The sequence below is a fragment of the Bufo bufo genome, chromosome 1 (assembly GCF_905171765.1).
Source record: "Bufo bufo chromosome 1, aBufBuf1.1, whole genome shotgun sequence".
NCBI classification, from domain to species: Eukaryota; Metazoa; Chordata; class Amphibia; order Anura; family Bufonidae; genus Bufo; species Bufo bufo.
The window spans coordinates 375,232,184-375,255,050 of NC_053389.1; the positions used below are offsets into that span (position 1 = coordinate 375,232,184).

At 42.5% G+C, this 22,867-nt stretch overlaps 1 protein-coding gene across 7 annotated transcripts in view; it reads right to left on the reverse strand.

Annotated features, from left to right (window-relative positions):
• The window catches only part of ACSL6 (acyl-CoA synthetase long chain family member 6), a 658,958-nt gene that overhangs the window by 147,322 nt on the left and 488,769 nt on the right, over positions 1–22,867 (reverse strand). For 5 of the 7 annotated variants that reach the window (XM_040405087.1, XM_040405095.1, XM_040405060.1 and 2 more), the window contains 3 exons: positions 19,113–19,186; positions 7,779–7,856; positions 6,325–6,459 (listed from right to left, as the gene is read on the reverse strand). In XM_040405087.1, the coding sequence (XP_040261021.1) occupies positions 6,325–6,459; positions 7,779–7,856; positions 19,113–19,186 (287 nt within the window). Of the gene's footprint in view, positions 1–6,324; positions 6,460–7,778; positions 7,857–7,920; positions 8,040–19,112; positions 19,187–22,867 lie in introns of all 7 variants that reach the window. The other 2 variants (XM_040405103.1, XM_040405067.1) reach the window with 2 other exon arrangements.

Sequence of the window (22,867 nt, forward strand, 5' to 3'; positions counted from 1 at the left end):
CTCAGCCAGGACTAGGTCCTTGCTGTCTCCCATATGCAGGGGAATTCAACACACACACACACCCTACTACTAGCAGGGGGTGGGCTACACTACTTCTAACTTCCTTCTCCACCCAAACTGCAGGATGTGGGTCCAGCCCACCTCGCCACAGAGGGGGAGTAAGCTGGAATAATCCATACTTACATGGGTTGCTGCCACCTGCTAGTAGCCAGGCAAATTACATGAAGAATTGCATTTAACACAGATTTACACTCACCTAAAGAATTATTAGGAACACCTGTTCTATTTCTCATTAATGCAATTATCTAGTCAACCAATCACATGGCAGTTGCTTCAATGCATTTAGGGGGGTGGTCCTGGTCAAGACAATCTCCTGAACTCCAAACTGAATGTCAGAATGGGAAAGAAAGGTGATTTAAGCAATTTTGAACGTGGCATGGTTGTTGGTGCCAGACGGGCCGGTCTGAGTATTTCACAATCTGCTCAGTTACTGGGATTTTCACGCACAACCATTTCTAGGGTTTACAAAGAATGGTGTGAAAAGGGAAAAACATCCAGTATGCGGCAGTCCTGTGGGCAAAAATGCCTTGTGGATGCTAGAGGTCAGAGGAGAATGGGCCGACTGATTCAAGCTGATAGAAGAGCAACGTTGACTGAAATAACCACTCATTACAACCGAGGTATGCAGCAAAGCATTTGTGAAGCCACAACACGCACAACCTTGAGGCGGATGGGCTACAACAGCAGAAGACCCCACCGGGTACCACTCATCTCCATTACAAATAGGAAAAAGAGGCTACAATTTGAACGAGCTCACCAAAATTGGACTGTTGAAGACTGGAAAAATGTTGCCTGGTCTGATGAGTCTCGATTTCTGTTGAGACATTCAAATGGTAGAGTCCGAATTTGGCGTAAACAGAATGAGAACATGTATCCATCCTCTGATGGCTACTTCCAGCAGGATAATGCACCATGTCACAAAGCTCGAATCATTTCAAATTGGTTTCTTGAACATGACAATGAGTTCACTGTACTAAAATGGCCCCCACAGTCACCAGATCTCAACCCAATAGAGCATCTTTGGGATGTGGTGGAACGGGAGCTTCGTGCCCTGGATGTGCATCCCTCAAATCTCCATCAACTGCAAGACGCTATCCTATCAATATGGGCCAACATTTCTAAAGAATGCTATCAGCACCTTGTTGAATCAATGCCACGTAGAATTAAGGCAGTTCTGAAGGCAAAAGGGGGTCCAACCCTGTATTAGTATGGTGTTCCTAATAATTCTTTAGGTGAGTGTATATGAATAGCCTTGCTAGTATACCCGGTATCTATTAAATTAAAATAAACAAAATATCATAGATAAAATACAGGCCTGTAAATACACAATAAAATAGAATAAAATACAATAAGGTACTAATTGATATGGATTTTTTAAATACAGTTGCAAGAAAAAGTATGTGAACCCTTTGGAATGATATGGATTTCTGCACAAATTGGTCATAAAATGTGATCTGATCTTCATCTAAGTCACAACAATAGACAATCACAGTCTGCTTAAACTAATAACACACAAAGAATTAAATGTCACCATGTTTTTATTGAACACACCATGTAAACATTCACAGTGCAGGTGGAAAAAGTATGTGAACCCTTGGATTTAATAACTGGTTGAACCTCCTTTGGCAGCAATAACTTCAACCAAACGTTTCCTGTAGTTGCAGATCAGACGTGCACAATGGTCAGGAGTAATTCTTGACCATTCCTCTTTACAGAACTGTTTCAGTTCAGCAATATTCTTGGGATGTCTGGTGTGAATCGCTTTCTTGAGGTCATGCCAAAGCATCTCCATCGGGTTGAGGTCAGGACTCTGACTGGGCCACTCCAGAAGGCGTATTTTCTTCTGTTTAAGCCATTCTGTTGTTGATTTACTTCTATGCTTTGGGTCGTTGTCCTGTTGCAATACCCATCTTCTGTTGAGCTTCAGCTGGTGGACAGATGGCCTTAAGTTCTCCTGCAAAATGTCTTGATAAACTTGGGAATTCATTTTTCCTTCGATGATAGCAATCCGTCTAGGCCCTGACGCAGCAAAGCAGCCCCAAACCATGATGCCCCCACCACCATACTTCATAGTTGGGATGAGGTTTTGATGTTGGTGTGCTGTGCCTCTTTTTTTACACACATAGTGTTGTGTGTTTCTTCCACAGAATATTTTGCCAGTACTGCTGTGGAACATCCAGGTGCTCTTGTGCAAACTGTAAACGTGCAGCAATGTTTTTTTTGGACAGCAGTGGCTTCCTCTGTGGTATCCTCCCATGAAATCCATTCTTGTTTCGTGTTTTACGTATTGTAGATTCGCTAACAGGGATGTTAGCATATGCCAGAGACTTTTGTAAGTCTTTAGCTGACACTCTAGGATTCTTATTCACCTCATTGAGCAGTCTGCACTGTGCTCTTGCAGTCATCTTTACAGGACGGCCACTCCTAGGGAGAGTAGCAGCAGTGCTGAACTTTCTCCATTTATAGACAATTTGTCTTACTGTGGACTGATGAACAGCAAGGTTTTTGGAGATACTTTTATAACCCTTTCCAGCTTTATGCAAGTCAACAATTCTTAATCGTAGGTCTTCTGAGAGCTCTTTTGTGCGAGGCATCATTCACATCAGACAATGCTTCTTGTGAAAAGCAAACCCAGAACTGGTGTGTGTATTTTATAGGGCAGGGCAGCTGTAACCAACACCTCAAATCTCATCTCATTGATTGGACTCCAGTTGGCTGACACTTCACTCCAATTAGCTCATGGAGACCTTATTAGTCTAGGGGTTCACATACTTTTTCCACCTGCACTGTGAATGTTTACATGGTGTGTTCAATAAAAACATGGTAACATTTAATTCTTTGTGTGTTATTAGTTTAAGCAGACTGTGATTGTCTATTGTTGTGACTTAGATGAAGATCAGATCACATTTTATGACCAATTTGTGCAGAAATCCATATCATTCCAAAGGGTTCACATACTTTTTCTTGCAACTGTAGCTACTGAGAGTGCACAGTAAATAATTGCGGATTGAGTGAAATGGCTGCTGGGGCCAGATTGACCAAGTCCATCCAGTCCGCAAACAAATAGACGGTCCTACTGCAATATACTGGTATAAAATAGTGACTGAGTATGTGAGTCCAATAAATTCCTACTCCCTATAAGTGAAAAAAGGTCAGAATCCAAAAGTGCTGGTAGTAGAAAAATCCAAAAGTGCTGATAATAGAAAAAAATCGCTGGTGATCAGTCAGAGTCCATCCGTGTTAAAGTAACTTTATCCGTGTTAAAATAACTTTGTAAACGTGCATGAAAATCCAATAGTGTAACATATACTGTGTTACTGTGCTCAAAATAATATGCTGTTCAATCGCAATATTGGATCGCGTGTTGCCCACGGTCTGTAGGGGCTAGACAATATTGATATAGAGATAGTATTTCACTCGGAACCGCTTTCCTTGAAATGAACTTTTTGCTACAGTGTTCCATATCAATTAGTACCTTATTGTATTTTATTCTATTTTATTGTGTATTTACAGGCCTGTATCTTATCTATGATATTTTGTTTATTTTAATAGATACCGGATATACTAGCAAGGCTATTCATTTATATTCCTGATTCGGATTTGTGTTTTATGTACTCTGCATCATTATCATATGTATTAATAAATATAGACAGTGTGACTACACTAAACCTATGTTCCGGATATAAGAGTGCCCATTCATTTCTTTGATACAGTTGGAAATTAAGCTTGCAAACCATGGGGCTGATGAGCATGCCTGGCCACACATTCCATAATCGATAGCTGCTGATGGAGAGGAGGAGTAGCAGTAGTGGTCCAAGCAGGAGAAGCAGTAACTGATGATGATAAGGACATTGTGCTGCTGCAAATTAGACCACTAGAAGATGGACAGGCATGTTCTGATTACTGATAGCCATCCTCTTCTGACGTCACCTGCTCTTCAGCACCCTAATCCGACTAGGTCATGTCCAACACACAATCATCGTCACAGTCCTTACCCTTCCTGCAACTTTTATAAGACTGTGATATGTCATTGAGGGCTCCTTGGTCCCCCTCCCAATCCCCTCTTCTGTATTTGCCCAAAGTGCCACGGCTAACACTGCCCTACAGCAACCACCATGATTACTACCAACAAAAACACAGGGTCTTCTACCTCCCCTGAATCTCATCCCCATGGCAGTCAAAACGCTGTCTGTTGACAGTGAGTATCTTCCATAGCACATGGGGGTGTGTTGCCTCTTCTTGGGGAAAAAGAAGGCGCCCACTAGGAGGGAGAAGTGAAGACAGATATGATGGAAGTGAAAGGCTTCTCTGGAGCCACAAAGAGGAGGAGCAGGAAGAATGCTGTGACCCCTGGCTCCAAGGCATGGTCAGACTCAGAGGTGACATTGATATCATCCTGCTGTTTGAGAGGATATGGGTCTTTCATTTTCCACTCTTCTGTTTACCAGACATTTTATTATTAGACCTATAAATGAAATGTCACAGGTTTGGTGCACAGACTATTAAATTGCAGCATAATTGCAAGTGTTTTCCTGTAATTTACAAACAGGAGTGACTTAAAAGTTCCCCCCCCCCCTTCTACAAACACACTGCACACTGACAATCTACAATGGTAATACAATGCATTTTATAAAACTGCTATATTGATGCTGTACAATATGTTCACTAAACTGTATGGCATCTTGAAATAATAAAATGCATTAAATTAAATTGCTATATTAATGTAGTTATTGCAGTAATACATCCACTAAATCTGCACTGTATCTTGATGTAATAGAATGTGTTAAATAAAACTGCTATATTAATGCACTAAAACTGCACAGTATACTGATGCAATACAATGCCTTAGCTAAAAGCACGGTATATGATGCAATAAAGAAGCATTGGATGAAACTGGTATATTGATGCATTAAAATCCACAATTACAAATGGCAGCCAAATTGAAACATTTTTTTTCCGTAACTAACAGAGGCGCAACTAACAGATGTGCAGTTAAACATGCTGTGCTACAAACACACTGGTAAAATGCAATCAACTGCTTAATTATGCACGGTTCTAAAACTGTAGCTGTTTTTTGGGAATTAAAAGGTGCAATTTTATATCCCCTTCTACAAACACACTACTGACACACTGAAATGTGCTGAAGTGCTTTTATAAATGTAGCAAAATTGAAACTGGGTTTGCGCAGCATTTGCAGAATAATATACAGTATAGCATTGGGAAAAAAAACTATAAAACACTTATGAACTTTAGAAACTTGAGGTTTAAAAAAAAAATAAGGCTGGCTGTTCATGTACAGAAAAAAATAAAGTTGGTTGAGGATTCTGGAGAACTTGTTGCCATATTTGCCAGGTTGCGGATGGATCTCTGCGGGTCCCCATTATAGTTAATAGAGCCGGACAGTATTCATTTAGCTTCCGGCAGAAGCCAGATCTCTCAAATGCTAGTGTGACCCTACAACAAGCTAAGATTGCTGGCTTGTGTCTGTAATTGTTTTTTGCAAGATACATACATAGCTTCCGATCAAGCCCAGAGACTGAAGGACCAGACAAAATCCTGGCCCCTGATTGGCTCATATACTGTATGTCAGCCTCTGAGCCAATCAGGGCAAGCCCCCTCCTTTCCAGGGTCATGTGATTTTCCATTTTCATCCTCCCTGACATTTTCCCTGTCAACTTTCACAGTAAAATGGCACTGCCACTGTCTTGCTTGATTTGTCCAAAAGTGAATTGCCAAAACTTTGGATTCGACTGGCAGCAGAATTGTTGTGAAATCCACAACAAATTCGATCAGTTAAGATTAGATTTGCTCATCTCTAATTTAGACCTCTGCTGTTTCTGAATTTCAGACCTCCATGTACAACGATCATTCACAGCTACTGTCTTTATGTATACATACTTACACAGTCCCCCATGTACAACTGAAGTCAGAAATAGCAAGAGATTTAAATATATAAATTGCAGGTTTTACTGAATTTTTTCCCCACAAAACCTCCTGTTCCATAACATGCTACCTAAAGATTACACTGCATTTTGTAGTGACAGGTTCCCCTTAAGATAGTGGAGATTAGCTTTCTGGAAGAAATTCTGGCAGGTTTCAGTTAACAATAATCTCTGGACCATTTGCTCCGAAGGAAAGCCCATTTCTGGCACAGTGTCTTCATGTTTTCATAATTAGTAAATGAATGAAAACATGAAAAAAAATATATATTTCATTGAATCCATTTGCAATGGCTGCAAAGGAGTATTTGCTGAATGTACCCACCTTGTCATACATTCTATTTAGTAATCTTGGAACAACTGGGAAAATAGTGGGTTGTAAAGTCTTCATGTCATCAGACAGCAGACGAATGTCACCTTGGAAGAATCCAATGCGTCCACCATGGCAATATACTACCGACTGTTAATGCGAGAAAAGATTAAGTGAATTCCAAATACAGCATTACAGCTAGGTACATGCTCAAGTCAGTCTGATATAGTGTTATATAAGTTTGCACAAATTATTTTTAGCGACTGTTCAGGACTATATCACTACAAAAGGCTACCTCTACAAAAATCTAAAGATTTAGATAACACTTATTAAAGTGCTATCTCCTACTGTGCACACTGCAAGAATTGGATAAGCTAAATCAGCCTTAGAAGATCATTCAGGAGAGGAGAGTGAGGGAATGTAGACTGAGCCATCAGACAAGCTCCCCGATGGATCTCATTGTTCAGCCAGCTATGATACACAGAAGCTGTGGTAGCCAAACAGCCAAACATTTTAATAAAACCAATTGCAAAAACTGCTATTTGTCCAAAAACACATGTATTAAAGTTAAAAAAAATACCCTCAATTGTGTCTATGGCCATTGATATACTGTGTTTATTAATACATGAAACTGCCCATCAGCCCATCCCTGCAACATAAAAACTATAAAGTAAGACTGCCACTATCATACTTTATCTCCATTTCACAATAATAGTAAAGGTCTTTACTGATAAAGGAACAGGTTGCAATTTTCTGTTAATGAGCATCCAATAAAAAGTTAAGTGTCATGAGAGTAAACTCTGAAGATAATGTTCCATGTAAAATGTCTACTAGTCATATGAGTGAAATTATTAATCCACTCAAAGAACTACCACAAATAAAGTTGGGAAAGATTCTCTCTTTTAAATTTATTCTGGATAGCTAAGGTGAGGGTGTTTGTTCTTTAATGTATCTTCAAATGAGTTTTCTTACCAGGTCCATTGAAGATAGCTGCTTTCATAAAATGATATGGTAGATATGTTCCTAAGTAGTTTGTATCTAACTAGACAGCTAGTTTAGGCATATAATCAGTATAAAAGGAATTTTATGTGACAAAAACCAACAAAGTTAGTTTCATATAATGATTGGTTTCATAAGTGATCTCAAATTTTATTATAATTATGACTTATGATGATAAGTCATAATTATAATAAAATTTGAGATCACTAATGAAACCAATCATTATATGAAACTAACTTTGTTGGTGTGTGTCACATAAAATTCCTTTTATACTGATTATATGCCATGAGTACACAGCCTAAACTAGCTGTCTAGTTAGATACAAACTACTTAGGAACATATCTACCATATCATTTTATGAAAGCAGCTATATTCAATTGACCTGGTAAGAAAACTCATTTGAGATGTCAGATCATTTCATTGGGTTCTCAGTGACAGTGTCACTACTTTTACCAACACAAAGACCTTACCTGAACCATTCTCTCAAACATGTGTGCTAAGGGCAAATAGGAAATGTGTACATCCTCAGATGTGGGGGACCACTGACTCTGGAAAGAAAAAAAAAACACAGGCAGCCCAACAAGGCCAAGTCAGATCAGGCAAAAGGCTTACCTGTATTACTCTCTCAAACATGTGAGCCAGAGGCAAGAAGGAGATGAGCACATCATCCTGTTTCGGAAATATCACTTTCTGCAGGTGAAGGGCGTGGGAGACAGAAAAGGAGAGAAACACTGACAGGAAGACAACGAGAAAGTCATAAAACAATAAAGAAGAAAATGGCGCAATAAGGGGAGGGGTTATTAAGAGAAAAGCTCAGGTAGAAGAGAGCAGCATACACAGTACAGTGTTAGGCCACAAGATCAATGAAGCTACAAAATATTAGCAGGAATAGTGAACATTAGGGCAACATACATAGAAACCACAGCACAAAACACCTTTTTTCGCTGATGCGCTTGTATGCCGCTAAAACTTTTCGAAATAAACTGCTCCTTTATTTCAACTAGTTAATTTTTTTTACCATAATGGTGGCCTGTTTTTGTAAGGTAATATGATCTGGAATGTACATGCTGTACATCTTTAATTAAAGAATACAGCTGAAGTGGCATTTATTGTAGTAAAGGATTCCTGAACGTGTGAACTTCTCCCTACTGCCATACAGTAATAGGGGGTACTACAGGAGTCTATTTATGGGGCCCTTTGAAAAGTACATTCAATTTTACTGTAAGGGAGATTCGACAGCTGATGATATGGGTAACTGATCAACACATACTGGGGCAGATTTACTAATAGTGTCATACTTTGCACTGTCTAAGGCTACTTTCACACTGGCGTTTTGGTTTCCATTTGTGAGATCTATTCAGGGATCTCACAAGCGGTCCAAAACGGATCTGTTTTGCCCTTAATGCATTCTGAATGGATAAGGATCCGCTCAGAATGCATCAGTTTGGCTTAGTTTGACTCCGTTCCGCCTCCATTCCGCTTTGCAGCGTTTTGGTGTCCGTCTGACGAAACTGAGCCAAACGGAACACAATGTAAGTGAATGGGGAAGGATCCGTTTTCACTGACACAATCTGGTACAATAGAAAACTGATCTGTTTTTCATTGACTTTCAATGGTGTTCAAGACGGATCCCTTTTGGCTATGTTAAAAATAATACAAACGGATCCGTTCTGAACGGATGCATGCGGTTGTATTATCTGAACAGATGCGTTTGTACAGATCCATGACGGATCCGCACCAAACGCGAGTGTGAAAGTAGCCTAAGAAGCCACACGCCCTTGTCGGACGAGCGGACGAGGATTAAAATACTTAAGAAAGAGTGTAAAACAGTTACTAAATGTGATGCAAAGCATGCATGTCAGATTTTGGTGCATAGTGCGCCAAAAACGGGCACATTTTCAATAGCAAATCTCCCCCACTGTTTTCAAATTTCTAGGTAGCTGATAAAAAAAGAAACGTGAGGAATTTAAAGAGGTTATCCAAGAGTATAAAAAGCTCCCCCATATGCCGGCCCCTCACATTGAATATACTTACCAGGCTCCCAGATCCACTCCTGGTTCCCGCACTGCTGCTGCAGCTTCTCCCCGTGCGCGGATGAAAACACCCGGCGTCGGTGGGAGCAGCCAATGGCAGACAGGGATGAGCCTCCATAGCCTCCCATTGGCTGCTCCCTCCTGACACCAGATATTTTCATCCATGCACGGGGAGAAGCAGCTGCGGCAGTGTGGGACCAGGAGCGGCAAGGGGAGCCAGGTAAGTATATTCAATGAGAGGGGCCCGTCATATGGGAGAGCTATTTATACTCTCGGATAACCCCTTAAGACCAATGTTTTAAACACCAGTTATAATCTGTATACCTCTGGAGTCAGATGCACCACAATTATTAAGAAGCACTGTTACACTGGTGGCTTCCTAACTCGCCAACCAGCGCAGTCTCTCACCCATCCTCACCAGTGGCCCATACCCACCATTCTTCTGCTGCTTCCCTGGGTGGGCCCGACTGCTACTCTTTTGTTTGCATACAAGTCGCTTTCTGCTTCCTGCTGGCTAATGCACTTTGTTCTGCCCGTAGGGTGCTTGTTCGCTTTCTGGCTCTTAAAGAGGTTGGCCCATCTTGGACACCGGGGGCATATCCAAGTGCTGTAGGGCGCACTGTGCATGTGCTGCCGCTCTTCATTCATTTCCAGGAGAGAGTTGAAAATAACCGGGTGATGATTCAGACCCATAGAAGTGAAGCCATGCATGGTGCGCTTCCCATTCATTTCAACGGGACTTCCGAAAATATTTTCAGCAGCCCCATAGAAATGAATGGAAGGTGGGCGCACATGCGCAGTGCACCCTCTGGCACTTTGCGGGCTTCGTTCTAAGTATAGGTACGGGTCCCAGAGGTGGGACCCACACCTATCAGACATTGGGGGCACATCCTAGCGGTATGCCCCTAATGTCCATGATGGGAATACCCCTTTAAAGGGCCAGTGCACACCTTAATTCACTCCAGCCACTGGCTGATTACCTTTGGGTACTTAAAGGATAACTGTCATTTTTTTTTAAATTTGCTAGTTGATTAGAGCTAGGCATGTATACCTGAGTTAGTCTGTCAATGATTGCCAAAAGATTTGTAACTACCTTATAATAACAGCTTTCATTAATGTCCACTGTCCCTTTCCACTGCTCCCTTAAAAGACCATTGCTATGGCTCATCTGTCTCCGGCTAGGAAGACAGAAGGGCGGTCCTTCACACTGCATGCCTGCATTAGGCTTCAGAGTGAGGAGCCGTGTCTCTCAGTAATCAAATCTGATTGGCTGGCTACAGAAAATTTGTATGTGACCTGAGGGAATGCAGTTTTGGCCTCAGAGAACTGGCAGAGGAGCCATCGTGAGAAGATCCTCATAATGTAGGATTCAAAACAGCCATAACTAAGGGGAAAACTCAAGGAAAACAGTGGTAAGTAAAGAAACTAAAGATTGCTTTATGCATAATGCTGCTTCAGCAGTAACATATGCTAGAATAGATTTTTTGATGAAAATATGACAGTTATCCTTTAAGGTTCATTCCTCTGTGGAGGGTAAATGAGTAATAGGTTATCTAGATTCATAGTTCCTTCAAAGGTATGCTGTATATATTTGTCTACCCATGTACCAACTTTTGCCCATTTATTGGATTCTGATCCTCCACTGCCTGACCTGGGAGACAACCCCACTAAGTGTGATGGTGGGAGACGGGGAGGACTTGCCGCCGGGTCCTAAATTGTCAGACCTCAATGTCTCCAGGGATAATTTTGGTACCGACCAATGTCCCGCGGCTGGGAAAATGTGCTAATATTAGATGGTGAACCACAACAACCTGGGGCAGAGTCATTGTTTACCCGTTTTGTGGTTCATCAGGATATGTTGTATCGGGTAAACCAACTATGGGGTGAGCCTACTGAACAGTTGGTGGCCCCAAGGCTTATCGCAAGCTTGTGTTCGATCTAGCCCACCAACACGTTCTCGGGGTCACCTGGGGCTGCAGAAAACTCAGGTCGTATTCTACAGCGGTTTTACTGGCCCAGCATATTCAAAGAAGTGGAAGAGTTTTGTAAGTCTTGCCCAACCTGCCAGATAAGTAGCCCCCAGCCACATTTTCGTAGTCCCCTAGTACCTCTCCCGATTATCGAAGTACCGTTTGACCGAATAGCTATGAACCTCATAGGCCCAGTATCAAACTCCGCCAGAGGGCATCAACATATCTTAGTCTTTCTATACTATGCCACTCGGTACCCGGAGGCGGTGCCACTGCGACATACCTCGGCCAAACTCATAGCTAAGGAGTTAATGGAGATGTTTTCCCGAGTGGGACTACCTAAAGATATCTGTAAAGCATAAACGAGCTTTCTCAATTCTGAGTGACTGTAAAAGAATTCTTGTACAGTCACTCAGAATTGAGAAAGCTCGTTGGAAGAACGAGTGAAACGTTTTCAAGAAATCTACAGTAAGTCAAGTTGATTTATTCTTTACAGATATACCATGACCTGGATAAATGAGAACCTTCACAGACAGACTACCTAAAGAGGTTCTGACCGAAAAAGGAACCCCTTTTATGTCCAAGGTGATGAGGGAACTCTGTAAGTTGCTGCACATAAAACAACTACGGACATCTGTTTACCATCCGCAAACGGACGGTAGAACGGTTTAACCAAACATTAAAAAATATGTTGAAAAATGTAGTGTCTAAAGATGGCAAGGACAGTGCGAGAGGTACCCCAGGCTTCTACTGGGTCTTCGCCCTTCGAACTGCTATATTGCAGACATGCTCGTGGTCTCTTGGACGTGGCCATAGAGGCGTGGGAACAACAACCCACTCCACATAAAAGTGTCATTGAGTACGTTGCCCAGATGCAAGATCAGATAGAGACAGTGTTTCCTCTTTTTAGGGAGCATATGGAGGCAGCTCAGCAAGCCCAGGCTCGGGTCCGGATCTTTAACCCAGGTGATCGGGTTTTGGTTCTGGTGCCGACCGTGGACAGTAAGTTCCTGGCTAGGTGGCATGGGCCCTACGAGGTACTCGAGAAAATTGGAGATGTAAACTACAAGGTACACTAGAAAGTCGGAGCAGGTTTACCATGTGAATTTACTCAAACCGTGGAAAAATAGGGAAACCTGTACAGAAGACAGCCTGCAGCCAGGTTTTCTAGGAGAAGAGGTACCAGCCCTTCTGTCTGATGCAAGAAAGGTGGCTGCCACAAAAAAAACTGCTGACAGCCTCTCCTCTAAACAGACTCAGGAGGCCAGGGAGTTCGTTAGTCTGAACACAGATGTGTTCTCGGACCTTCCTCGACGCACTTCCATAATCCAGCATGACATTGTCCCTAAGCCTCAGACAAAAGTCCGATTAAAACCATACCGCATACCTGTCACCGCCAGCTCTGTGAGAAGGTCTGTTAGACGTTCTTCGCTACCTCTTGCATGACGTTCTTTGCTTTGGTTTCACTTTGTCATCTCCTTTCCTTCTCCCAGCTGTCACCTATTTACACTATTTGTCTCCCTTTATATTCCCTCCCATACTGCTTCACTTTGCGGTTTATACTTCTTCCTTGATGAGTTGTTCACTGCTTGATGCTGCTTCTCCTGATTCCTCAGATAAGTCTGTTTCCTTGATAAGTGTTTCCTTGCTGGCTTGATTGTAGGTGACCCTGACTCCGTCCGTATTAAGTGCAGGGAGCCGGTGGTCGTGTCCCCTCACTATTATAGGGTTTTCATGTGTCACATAGTATAAGGTACGTGGGCATGCAATCGTCTACCATAAAGACCTTTGCATGGGCATAGCAGTCAGGGAGAGCTCTAGTGGATTTATAGGGCTCACCCATATGCTCCTTAGTTTGGGATCAAGCCAGTCGGATGTTTATTTATAAGTTCCAGCTTTCTGCAACACCATCCGTGACATTATAAACCGCCATAACCGTCTTAAGCATGGATCCGGTTTCAGCCTTGATGGACCACATGCAAGGTCTTTCGCTGGAGGTAGCAGATCTCGGTAAAACTGTGTCTCAGTTTCAGGTTACCGGTTCTGCTGGCATTCATAGAGTTTGTTCCGAGCCTAAGATCTCGCTTCCGGATACGTTCTCCGGGGGTAGTGAGAACTTTGCTCGCTTTAGAGAGGCTTGCAAACTCCATTTTCGCCTACTTCCCCATTCCTTTGGTGATGAGGAGCAGAGGGTGGGGATCATCATCTCGCTGCTCAGGGATAACGCTCAGTCTTGGGCCTTTTCGCTGCCGGTCGGGGCACGGCCCCTCCGATCGGTGGATGAATTTTTTATAGCCCTGGGGCAGATATATGATGACCCGGATCGTATTGCTCTGGCTGAATCTAAACTGTGTCTTTTATGCCAGGGTAAACAGTCTGCAGAGATATATTGTTCAGAATTTCGGAGATGGGCAGCTGATACTGGTTGGAATGATGCTGCACTCCGAAGTCAATTTTGCGATGGTCTTTCGAAAAGATTGAAAGATGCATTTGCTTTTCATGAGAGACCAGCCTCGTTAGAATCTGCCATGTCTCTAGCTGTTCGTATTGACAGGCGTCTTAGAGAGAAAGAGGAGACTACTCTTTCCTGTCATATTCAGTCCAAGGACAGTGGGGCTGTCTCATTCAGTGTGCAGGGGTCTCAGTCTCTCTCAATCCCCTCTGAGGAGGAGGCCATGCAGCTGGGTTTGCTTGCCTCTGATAATAGAGGATTCAGCTCTCAGAGGAGGGTTTGTTTCTGTTGTGGGGGTATAAATCATTTGGCTAATGTTTGCCCCTCTAGGAGATTCATGGAGTTTTCTGAGGGTAATAAAAGAAAAACAAAAAGAAAAAAAAAACCTCTAAAAACTTTCCATTTGCTACTATTGGCAAGGTTGATGCGGAAATTGAAGGTTTGCCATTTACTTGTAGTTCCCGTTTTCTCCTACCTGCCAGGGTGGCGCTAGACAGCAAGAACATTGTTTGTAAGATTTTTGTAGATAGTAGAGCAGCTGTCAATCTCATTGATAATCAATTTCAATAACGCATGGTTTCCAGGTATGCACTTTGGAAAAGGATATACCTGATTTTGCTATCGATTCCGCTCCACTTTCTCAAAGATCGTTAAAGGTCATCGTTCACAATATCCGTTTGACTTTGGGTGACGCTCATGTTGAGGATATGTCATGTTTCGTCTTAAGCGGATTACCTACTCCTCTAGTGTTGGGGCTACCCTGGCTCACTAAACATAACCCCACCATTGATTGGCAAGCAAGGCAAATAAATGGTTGGAGTGAGTTTTGCAGAGAGAATTGCCTCACGGCGTCTCTTTCAGAGATTTCTACCAAGACTGTGCCATCTTTTCTCTCTGAATTTTCGGATGTGTTTTCCGAGAGTGGTGTCCAGGAGTTGCCCCCGCACCGGGAGTACGACTGTCCTATTAATCTCATCCCAGGCGCCAAACTGCCAAAATCACGTTTATACAATCTCTCCCAACCTGAAAGAGTCGCTATGCGTACTTATATCTCTGAGAGCCTGAGAAAGGGACACATCCGACCCTCGAAGTCACCTGTTGCCGCTGGGTTTTTTTTTGTTAAGAAAAAAGATGGTTCTTTAAGACCTTGTCTGGATTTTAGGGAGCTGAACCGTATCACGATTCGTGACCCATATCCGCTTCCTCTGATCCCAGACCTGTTTAACCAGATTGTTGGGGCTAAGGTTTTTTCTAAGTTGGATTTAAGAGGGGCATACAACCTAGTCAGGGTCAGGGAAGGGGACGAATGGAAGACAGCCTTCAATACCCCTGAGGGTCATTTCGAGAATTTGGTTATGCCCTTTGGTTTGATGAATGCTCCGGCCATCTTCCAACATTTTGTGAACAGCATTTTTCATCATTTAATGGGGAAATTTGTACTGGTATATCTGGATGACATTTAGATTTTTTCTCCTGATTTCAAGACTCATCGAGACCACCTACGTCAGGTCTTGCTGATTCTGCAGGATAATAATTTGTACGCTAAACTGGAAAAATGTGTGTTTGCGGCTCCGGAGATTCAATTTCTTGGTTTTCTTCTCTCCGCTTCTGGTTTTCGCATGGACCCTGAGAAGGTCAGCGCTGTGCTTGATTGGGAGCTTCCTGAGAATCAGAAGGCGCTGATGCGGATTTTGGGTTTTGCCAATTATTACAGAAAGTACATTTTGAATTATTCCTCTGTTGTTAAGCCACTCACTGATATGACTAAAAAGGGGGTAGATTTTTCTTCGTGGTCGGTAGATGCGCTTAAAGCCTTTTCTAGTATCAAAGAGAGTTTTGTTTCCGCTCCCATTTTGGTACAACCTGATGTCTCTCTACCTTTTATTGTTGAGGTGGATGCTTCTGAGGTGGGTGTGGGTGCGGTCTTATCTCAGGGTCCCTCTCCTGCCAAATGGCGACCGTGTGCCTTTTTCTCAAGGAAACTCTCCTCTGCAGAGAGAAATTACGATGTGGGAGATAGGGAGTTGTTGGCCATCAAATTAGCTTTTGAGGAATGGCGCCATTGGTTAGAGGGAGCCAGACACCCTATTACCGTGTTTACAGACCATAAGAATCTGGCCTACTTGGAATTGGCCAAGCGTCTGAACCCGAGACAGGCCAGATGGTCTTTGTTCTTTTCTAGGTTTAATTTTGTTGTTTTGTTCCGCACTGGGGTTAAAAATGTGAAGGCGGATGCCCTGTCACGTTGTTTTCCGGGAGGGGGAACTTTGAAGACCCGGGTCCCATTTTGGCTGAAGGGGTGGTCGTCTCTGCTTTTATCCTGATTTGGAAGCAGAGGTTCAGGCAGCCCAGGCAGAGGCTCCTGATCTTTGTCCCCCCCTCATTGCTCGGAGATTCTGGTGGCCGGCTCTTCGTAAGACGGTTGAGGGTTTTGTGGCAGCCTGCGAGACCTGCGCTCGTGCCAAGGTCCCTCATTCACGGCCATCGGGTTCTCTCCTCCCGTTACCCATTCCTTCCCATCCTTGGACGCATCTGTTTATGGACTTCATTACGGACCTGCCTCGTTCCTCGGGGAAGACTGTGACTCTGGTAGTAGTGGACCGTTTTATCAAAATGGCGCATTTCATTCTCTTTCCTGGGTTAGCCAATGCTAAGACGCTGGCGCAAGCGTTTGTTGATCACATTGTTAAATTGCATGGCATTCCTTCAGACATAGTTTCTGATAGGGGCACGCAATTTGTTTCCAGATTCTGGAAGGCCTTCTGTTCTCGCTTGGGGGTTCGGTTGTCGTTCTCTTCTGCTTTTCACCCACAGTCGAATGGTCAGACCGAACGCGTCATTCAGAATCTGGAGACATATCTGCGCTGTTTTGTGGCAGAGAATCAGGAGGATTGGTGTTCTTTTTTGTCCCTTGCTGAGTTTGCTTTAAATAACCGTCGCCAGGAGTCCTCTGATAAGTCACCATTTTTTGGTGCATATGGGTTTTATCTGCAGTTTGGGACATTCTCTGGTGAGGGGTCTTCTGCTTTACCTGATGAGGAGAGATTTTCCTCGTCTTTGTCATTTATTTGGCAAAAGATTCAGGGTAATCTGAAGAGGATGAGTGAGAGATATAAGCATGTGGCGGATAAGAGACGTGTGCCTGGTCCGGACCTGAATGTGGGTGATCTGGTGTGGTTGTCTACAAAGAATATGAAACTGAAGGTTCCCTCCTGGAAGTTGGGTCCTAAGTTTATTGGGCCTTACAAGATCTTGTTGTTGATAGTAATCTTGAATTTCAGGTCTCTAGGATTGTGGATTCTCGCATTATCCGCGGTACTCTCCAGTACCTCGTTCATTGGGAGGGTTATGGTCCTGAGGAGAGGATGTGGGTCCCAGTGGCGGACATTAAGGCCACTTGTCTCATCAGGGCTTTCCATAGGTTTTCATCCTGAGAAGGTGGGCTCTGAGTGTCCGGAGTCCACCCGTAGAGGGAGGGGTACTGTCACCGCCAGCTCTGTGAGAAGGTCTGTTAGACGTTCTTCGCTACCTCTTGCATGATGTTCTTTGTTTTGGTTTCAATTTCTCATCTCCTTTCCTTCTCCCAGCTGTCACCTATTTACACTAATTGTCTCCCTTTATATTCCCTCCCATACTGCCTCACTTTGCGGTTTATACTTCTTCCTGGATGAGTTGTTCACTGCTTGATGCTGCTTCTCCTGATTCCTCAGATAAGTCTGTTTCCTTTATTTGCGTTTCCTTGCTGGCTTGATTGTAGGTTACCCTGACTCCGTCCGTATTAAGTGCAGGGAGCCGGTGGTCGTGTCCCCTCACTATTATAGGGTTTTCAGGTGTCACATAGTATAAGGTGGGCATGCAATCGTCTACCATAAAGACCTTTGCATGGGCATAGCAGTCAGGGAGAGCTCTAGGGGTTTTATAGGGCTCACCCATATGCTCCTTAGTTTGGGATCAAGCCAGTCGGATGTTTATTTATAAGTTCCAGCTTTCTGCAACACCATCCGTGACAGTACCCGAGGCTCGGCGACAAGCCATATCGGAGGAGGTGCAACCAATGTTGCAGCTAGACGTCATTGAGGAGTCAAAAAGAGTGAGTGAGCCAGTCCTATAGTATTCATACCCAATCCGGATGGGACGTTGCGGTTTTGTAACGTCTTTAGAAAACTTAACGAGGTTTCCAAATTCGATGCGTATCCCATGCCCCGGGTGGATGAGCTCGTCGAGAGGTTAGGAGAAGCCCGGTATTTTTGGACCTCACGAAAGGGTACTGGCAGGTGCCCTTAACGTAGGCTGCCAAAGAGAAAACTGCCTTCATCACGCCTGAGGGGCTGTATCAATATAAGGTCTTAGCCTTTGGTCTGCATGGCACCCCCTCCACTTTTCAGCAACTAATGGACATTGTGCATTTAGCGGATCGCACATGACTGGCACTATGATAGAAATGCCTTTTCATGTCCATGTCTGTGGGCAAGAATAGGACATGTTCTATTTTTTTGAGGGGCCGTGGAACAGCAGAGTGGATGCGGACAGCACACTGTGTGCTATCCGCATCTCTTGCGGCCCCATTGAAAATGAACGGGTTGAAACCTACAGAACGGATGCGGACCGATTTTGTGGACATGTGAATCGGCCCATGGTGCACACAGGCTATTTATGTATTTATATACAAGCATATTTTATATTTTATTTTTCTCTGGGACCCACACCTGTCTCTAGAACGGAGCCTCCAAAGTGAAGTAGTGTGCTCTCCATGCACTTCTATGGTAGCTCTGAAACGAGTCAAGTAAGAACACTCGGATACAGTAATTTCGGAACTCCCATAGAAGTGAATGGAGTGCGCATCACTCAAGCATTAACCTCTATGGGAGTTCCTACTATTTTCAACACTCTCATAGAAGTGAATGGAGGTTGACACACTTGTGCTGAGATCCCTCGTTCACTTTGGAGGCCCTGTTCTAGAAACAGGTGTGAGTTACAGAGGTGGGTCCCACACTTGTCTGACTTTGGTGGCATACCTTAGTAATATGGAACCAATGTGTGAAATGGGCCAACCCTTTTAAATGCACTTATTCAAGCGATATTCGGATGTCGGGATCAATGTATATAATCTTTTACAACTTTTCAAGTGAAAATATGCACATACCACAGTAACATCAAAGGGTTACTGGAGTGGTTACCAAGTGTGAGTTTCAATAAAGATATTATTGGCAGTAAGACAAGTGAAGGTTATAAATTGTGTATGTGGCACTGGTAAAGAATTTTGTGTAATATCTATGACACCTGAACAGAACAAGCAGCATGTGTCCACGTGCTGTTGCACAGGCCTAAATCACTTTTCAAAGTATTCACCTCTGTCACTTTTAAAAAGCCAGAAAAGTCGGCTACAACGTTTCCGTGGGTCAGCATGGCACCTTTGGGATTGCCTAAAATTAAAAAAGAAAGGAAAAAACTAGACATAAAATATTCCAGACATATTTCACTAGATCCCATGTATAAAACAAGTTAGTAGTTGAAAATGTCTTTAAAGTGAAACTACAAGCAGATACAAAGAAGCTACTAGGGTCATTTAACATCTCAGAACATTTAACTCATTCTCTCTGGTCCATCAAATGCAATTTTGCAAGGAACTATGTAGACTATAAATCCTTAAAGCATATCTAACCTTTCAACAAATTTCTATTAATCAGTAGTACAGTGTGTACATGAGGAATAACACTATGTCTTGCCATTATACAGTATAATTTGTTTGTGCCATTTTTTAGCAGTTTTTTCCTCTGTATGCTAGACTGGTTTGCATTTCTCCCAGATCTGGTGGCTGGAGACTAGCTCCCATCCTCTTCACAAAGGAAGTACATGAGAATCTGCTTCCTAATTTTCTCACACTCACTCAAGAAGTAGCCCCAGGATCATGGATGAAATTATAGAGAAAAACTGACATGTAAAGATGTTAATAAATCACTTGGGTTTAGTTACAAGCTTCCTATTTAGCTGCAGCACTCTTTGGTGTTTCTGGTGGAGTCCTGTCTCACTCAGCCCTTGCTCACATCTCCCCCCTCCATATATATGCATTGCATGATTTAATATGATCCTTCAATGAGCAGACAGCTGTCTTGCTGTCACCAAGACAGATTTCTCAAAAATTTCAGTGACGCCATCATTTTAGAAAATGAAGGTGGAAGGGAAGAAGCATCTGATAACTGTAGAACAAGGTGTTTCTCTCTAATAACATATATTACAAAATTTCTTACAGTGTCTTGTACTACTGATGTATGCAAAGTTGTGTGAAAAGTTAGTGACCATTTAATGAGTTTGTGCAACATTTTTTTTTCATGCTGCTTTTTCTCTGTTCATAAGCAGACAGAGAAAAAAGAAAAAAGCTTAACACCTTATTACACACAACAATAGCTGACATTTCTAAGGGTTAATGTAATATTTTGATCAATTCCCTTTTATTTAAAGCTGAAAGTCTGCATTTCATTCACATATTGATGAGTTTGCTTCACATCAATTGTACAGAGACTAAATTATAAAAATTGTGCCACTGTCCAAATACTTCTAAACCCAACTGTAAAATCTGTGGGGCACATTTATTAAAAACCGGTGTTTTAGACACTGGTCTTAATAAGCCCTATAGCGCTGGCTTCTACATACATTCGGCATATCCACCGCTTATTCTAAATGTAAGACAGCTTCCTTGCTGTCTTACATTTAGACTATTTTTTACGCCTAAACCAGGTGTAGAAAAAGACGAATGAGACGTGCCTACTGGCCTGTGCCCGGCCACACCATGCCCACTTCTTTAGACCTGCCGTGAGTGCGGAGAAGTTGCAAATTCTGCTCCAGATATAAGGGACAAAAGTGGTTTATATCTGGTCATAAATTACCCTCTATGTTTTGTACTATATACAAATAGATATATCTTGCTAAAAGTCCCTGTGTCTATAGTCTGCAGTTAGAGGACCCTGCAGTTTCTAACAACTCTAACTCAAGCTATAGCTACAGATGTGAGCCAAGTCTTGTTTTGAAGCTAAGAATCTAAGCTAGCTGTGATACAGCTGGAGATAGAAACTTCAGAAACCTGGTCAAGAGTGACCTGGCTCATATCTCTAGCTGGTAAACAGCCTGTGATTAAGCAGATTGAAGTAGCTCCCCTTCAGCTGGCTCTCATGTCAGCCTGCTTGGATGCAAGTGGTGCAGTGCGGACATGCTGCAGTGAGAGGAAGAGAGTTATAGAGCCTCCTCTCCCTGTGTAACTTTACATGAACCCAGGGAGAGGGGTAGCATGTACTTTTGTGCATGTTAGCAACCTCCATCAATCAGGGAGCATATTTTCTTTTTCTGGACTACAGTAGTACTGAGAAGTACTGAGAAGGTGAACGCTTTCTCATCTACTCTTTGCCTGTATATGCTGACCACTTCTCTAGTGATTCCCATTACACATTGTAGTAATAGTGATAATGATTACTACTTCAGAGGAATATCTAATATATTTGACAAACAAAACTATAGTTTTCAATTAGTTTTACAAAACAAATGTACTGTATGCACCCCCAAAATGATACCCATAAAAAGTCTCATACAGCTCTATCAATGGAATAAAAAAATTATTATATATATATATATATATATATATATATATATATATACACATATATATATATATATATATATATATATATATATATATATATATGGGAAAATGATGGCGGCACTGGAGAAAACACAAAGAGGGTGCTAAGTCCAGGGATGTAGCAGCTTACCCCGTCTGATAGAGATGAAAAAACGGACAGCACTCCAAGTAAAAGCTAGTGGTGTTTATTCACCCATGTGGATGGCAACGTTTCAGCTCATACAAGAGCCTTTCTCAAGCTAAGAAAGGCTCTTGTATGAGCTGAAACGTTGCCATCCACATGGGTGAATAAACACCACTAGTTTTTACTTGGAGTGCTGTCCGTTTTTTCATCTCTCTCTCTCTCTCTATATATATATATATATATATATATATGGCAATGCAAACGCAAATTCTAAGTATTTTTATTGTGCAAAAGTAGATCATAACAAACCTAGACCTATTTGGTATTATCCTAATAATTATTAAAATGATAATAAAGTTACTTATGCTGGAAGTGTAATTGCTATTTTAGTTTTTTTTGTAATGTGTGTGGACAGTGATAATGACCATTTTTCTAATATACTTACATTAATTAAATTGTATGTTTACAAGTGTATATTATAATTATGCCTATATAGTGTAGAATGGCTGTTAATTGTCTCTCTGCCTTCTCAATAGTGAATGCTCACTGCTTGCAGTAATTCATCTAGCTGTCCGCTTCTTACACATTGCTTCCTTATATATATAAAAAATATAAAATATATATATATCATCTCATGCTCCGATGCGCTCCCTTGCCCTATGCTAGATTGTGCAGGGCACAGACTCTTTTGTTTACAATAACACACTGCCGGGCTCTGATGGGCGTGTTTTAGCGCTGCCCTAGCTGTTTTACTGGCTAGGGCAGCGCTAAAGCCCATCAGTGCCAGTGACGTCACCGGGCTTCCTGGCAGCCCCATGGAGAGCCCGGTTCGTCACCTGAACTCCTGAAAATGCCTTTTCCCTCGGCGATTTAGCACAGGGCAAAGGAGAGCAATGGAGCATGAACTGCTCCGATGCTCAAGTCAGGGGGGCTGCCTGGGTGAAAATGGAAGTATGTCCGGGTTCAGCTCTGACCCTGGACAACCCCTTTAAGTCCAGAAAGTATCATCTATATATACAGTGCATTCAAAAAGGCTTCATGCTGCTTTTTCCACATTTTGTTATGTTGTGGCCTTGTGCTAAAATGAAAAAAAAAATCTAGTTATTCCCCATCATTTGGATTTGGAGCTTTTCTGCCATTCTTCTATGCAGTTCCTCTAAAGGATAAGGTTGGATAAGGTCCATCAGTGGAGTGCCATTTTCAGGTCTCTCAAAAGATGTTTGGGTTCAAGTCACGGCTCTGGTTGGGCCACTCAAGGGACATTTACAGAGTTGTCCCGAAGCCATTCCTATGTTGTCTTGGCTGTGTGCTTAAAGGGAGTCTTTCACCAAATATGACCATTACAGACCA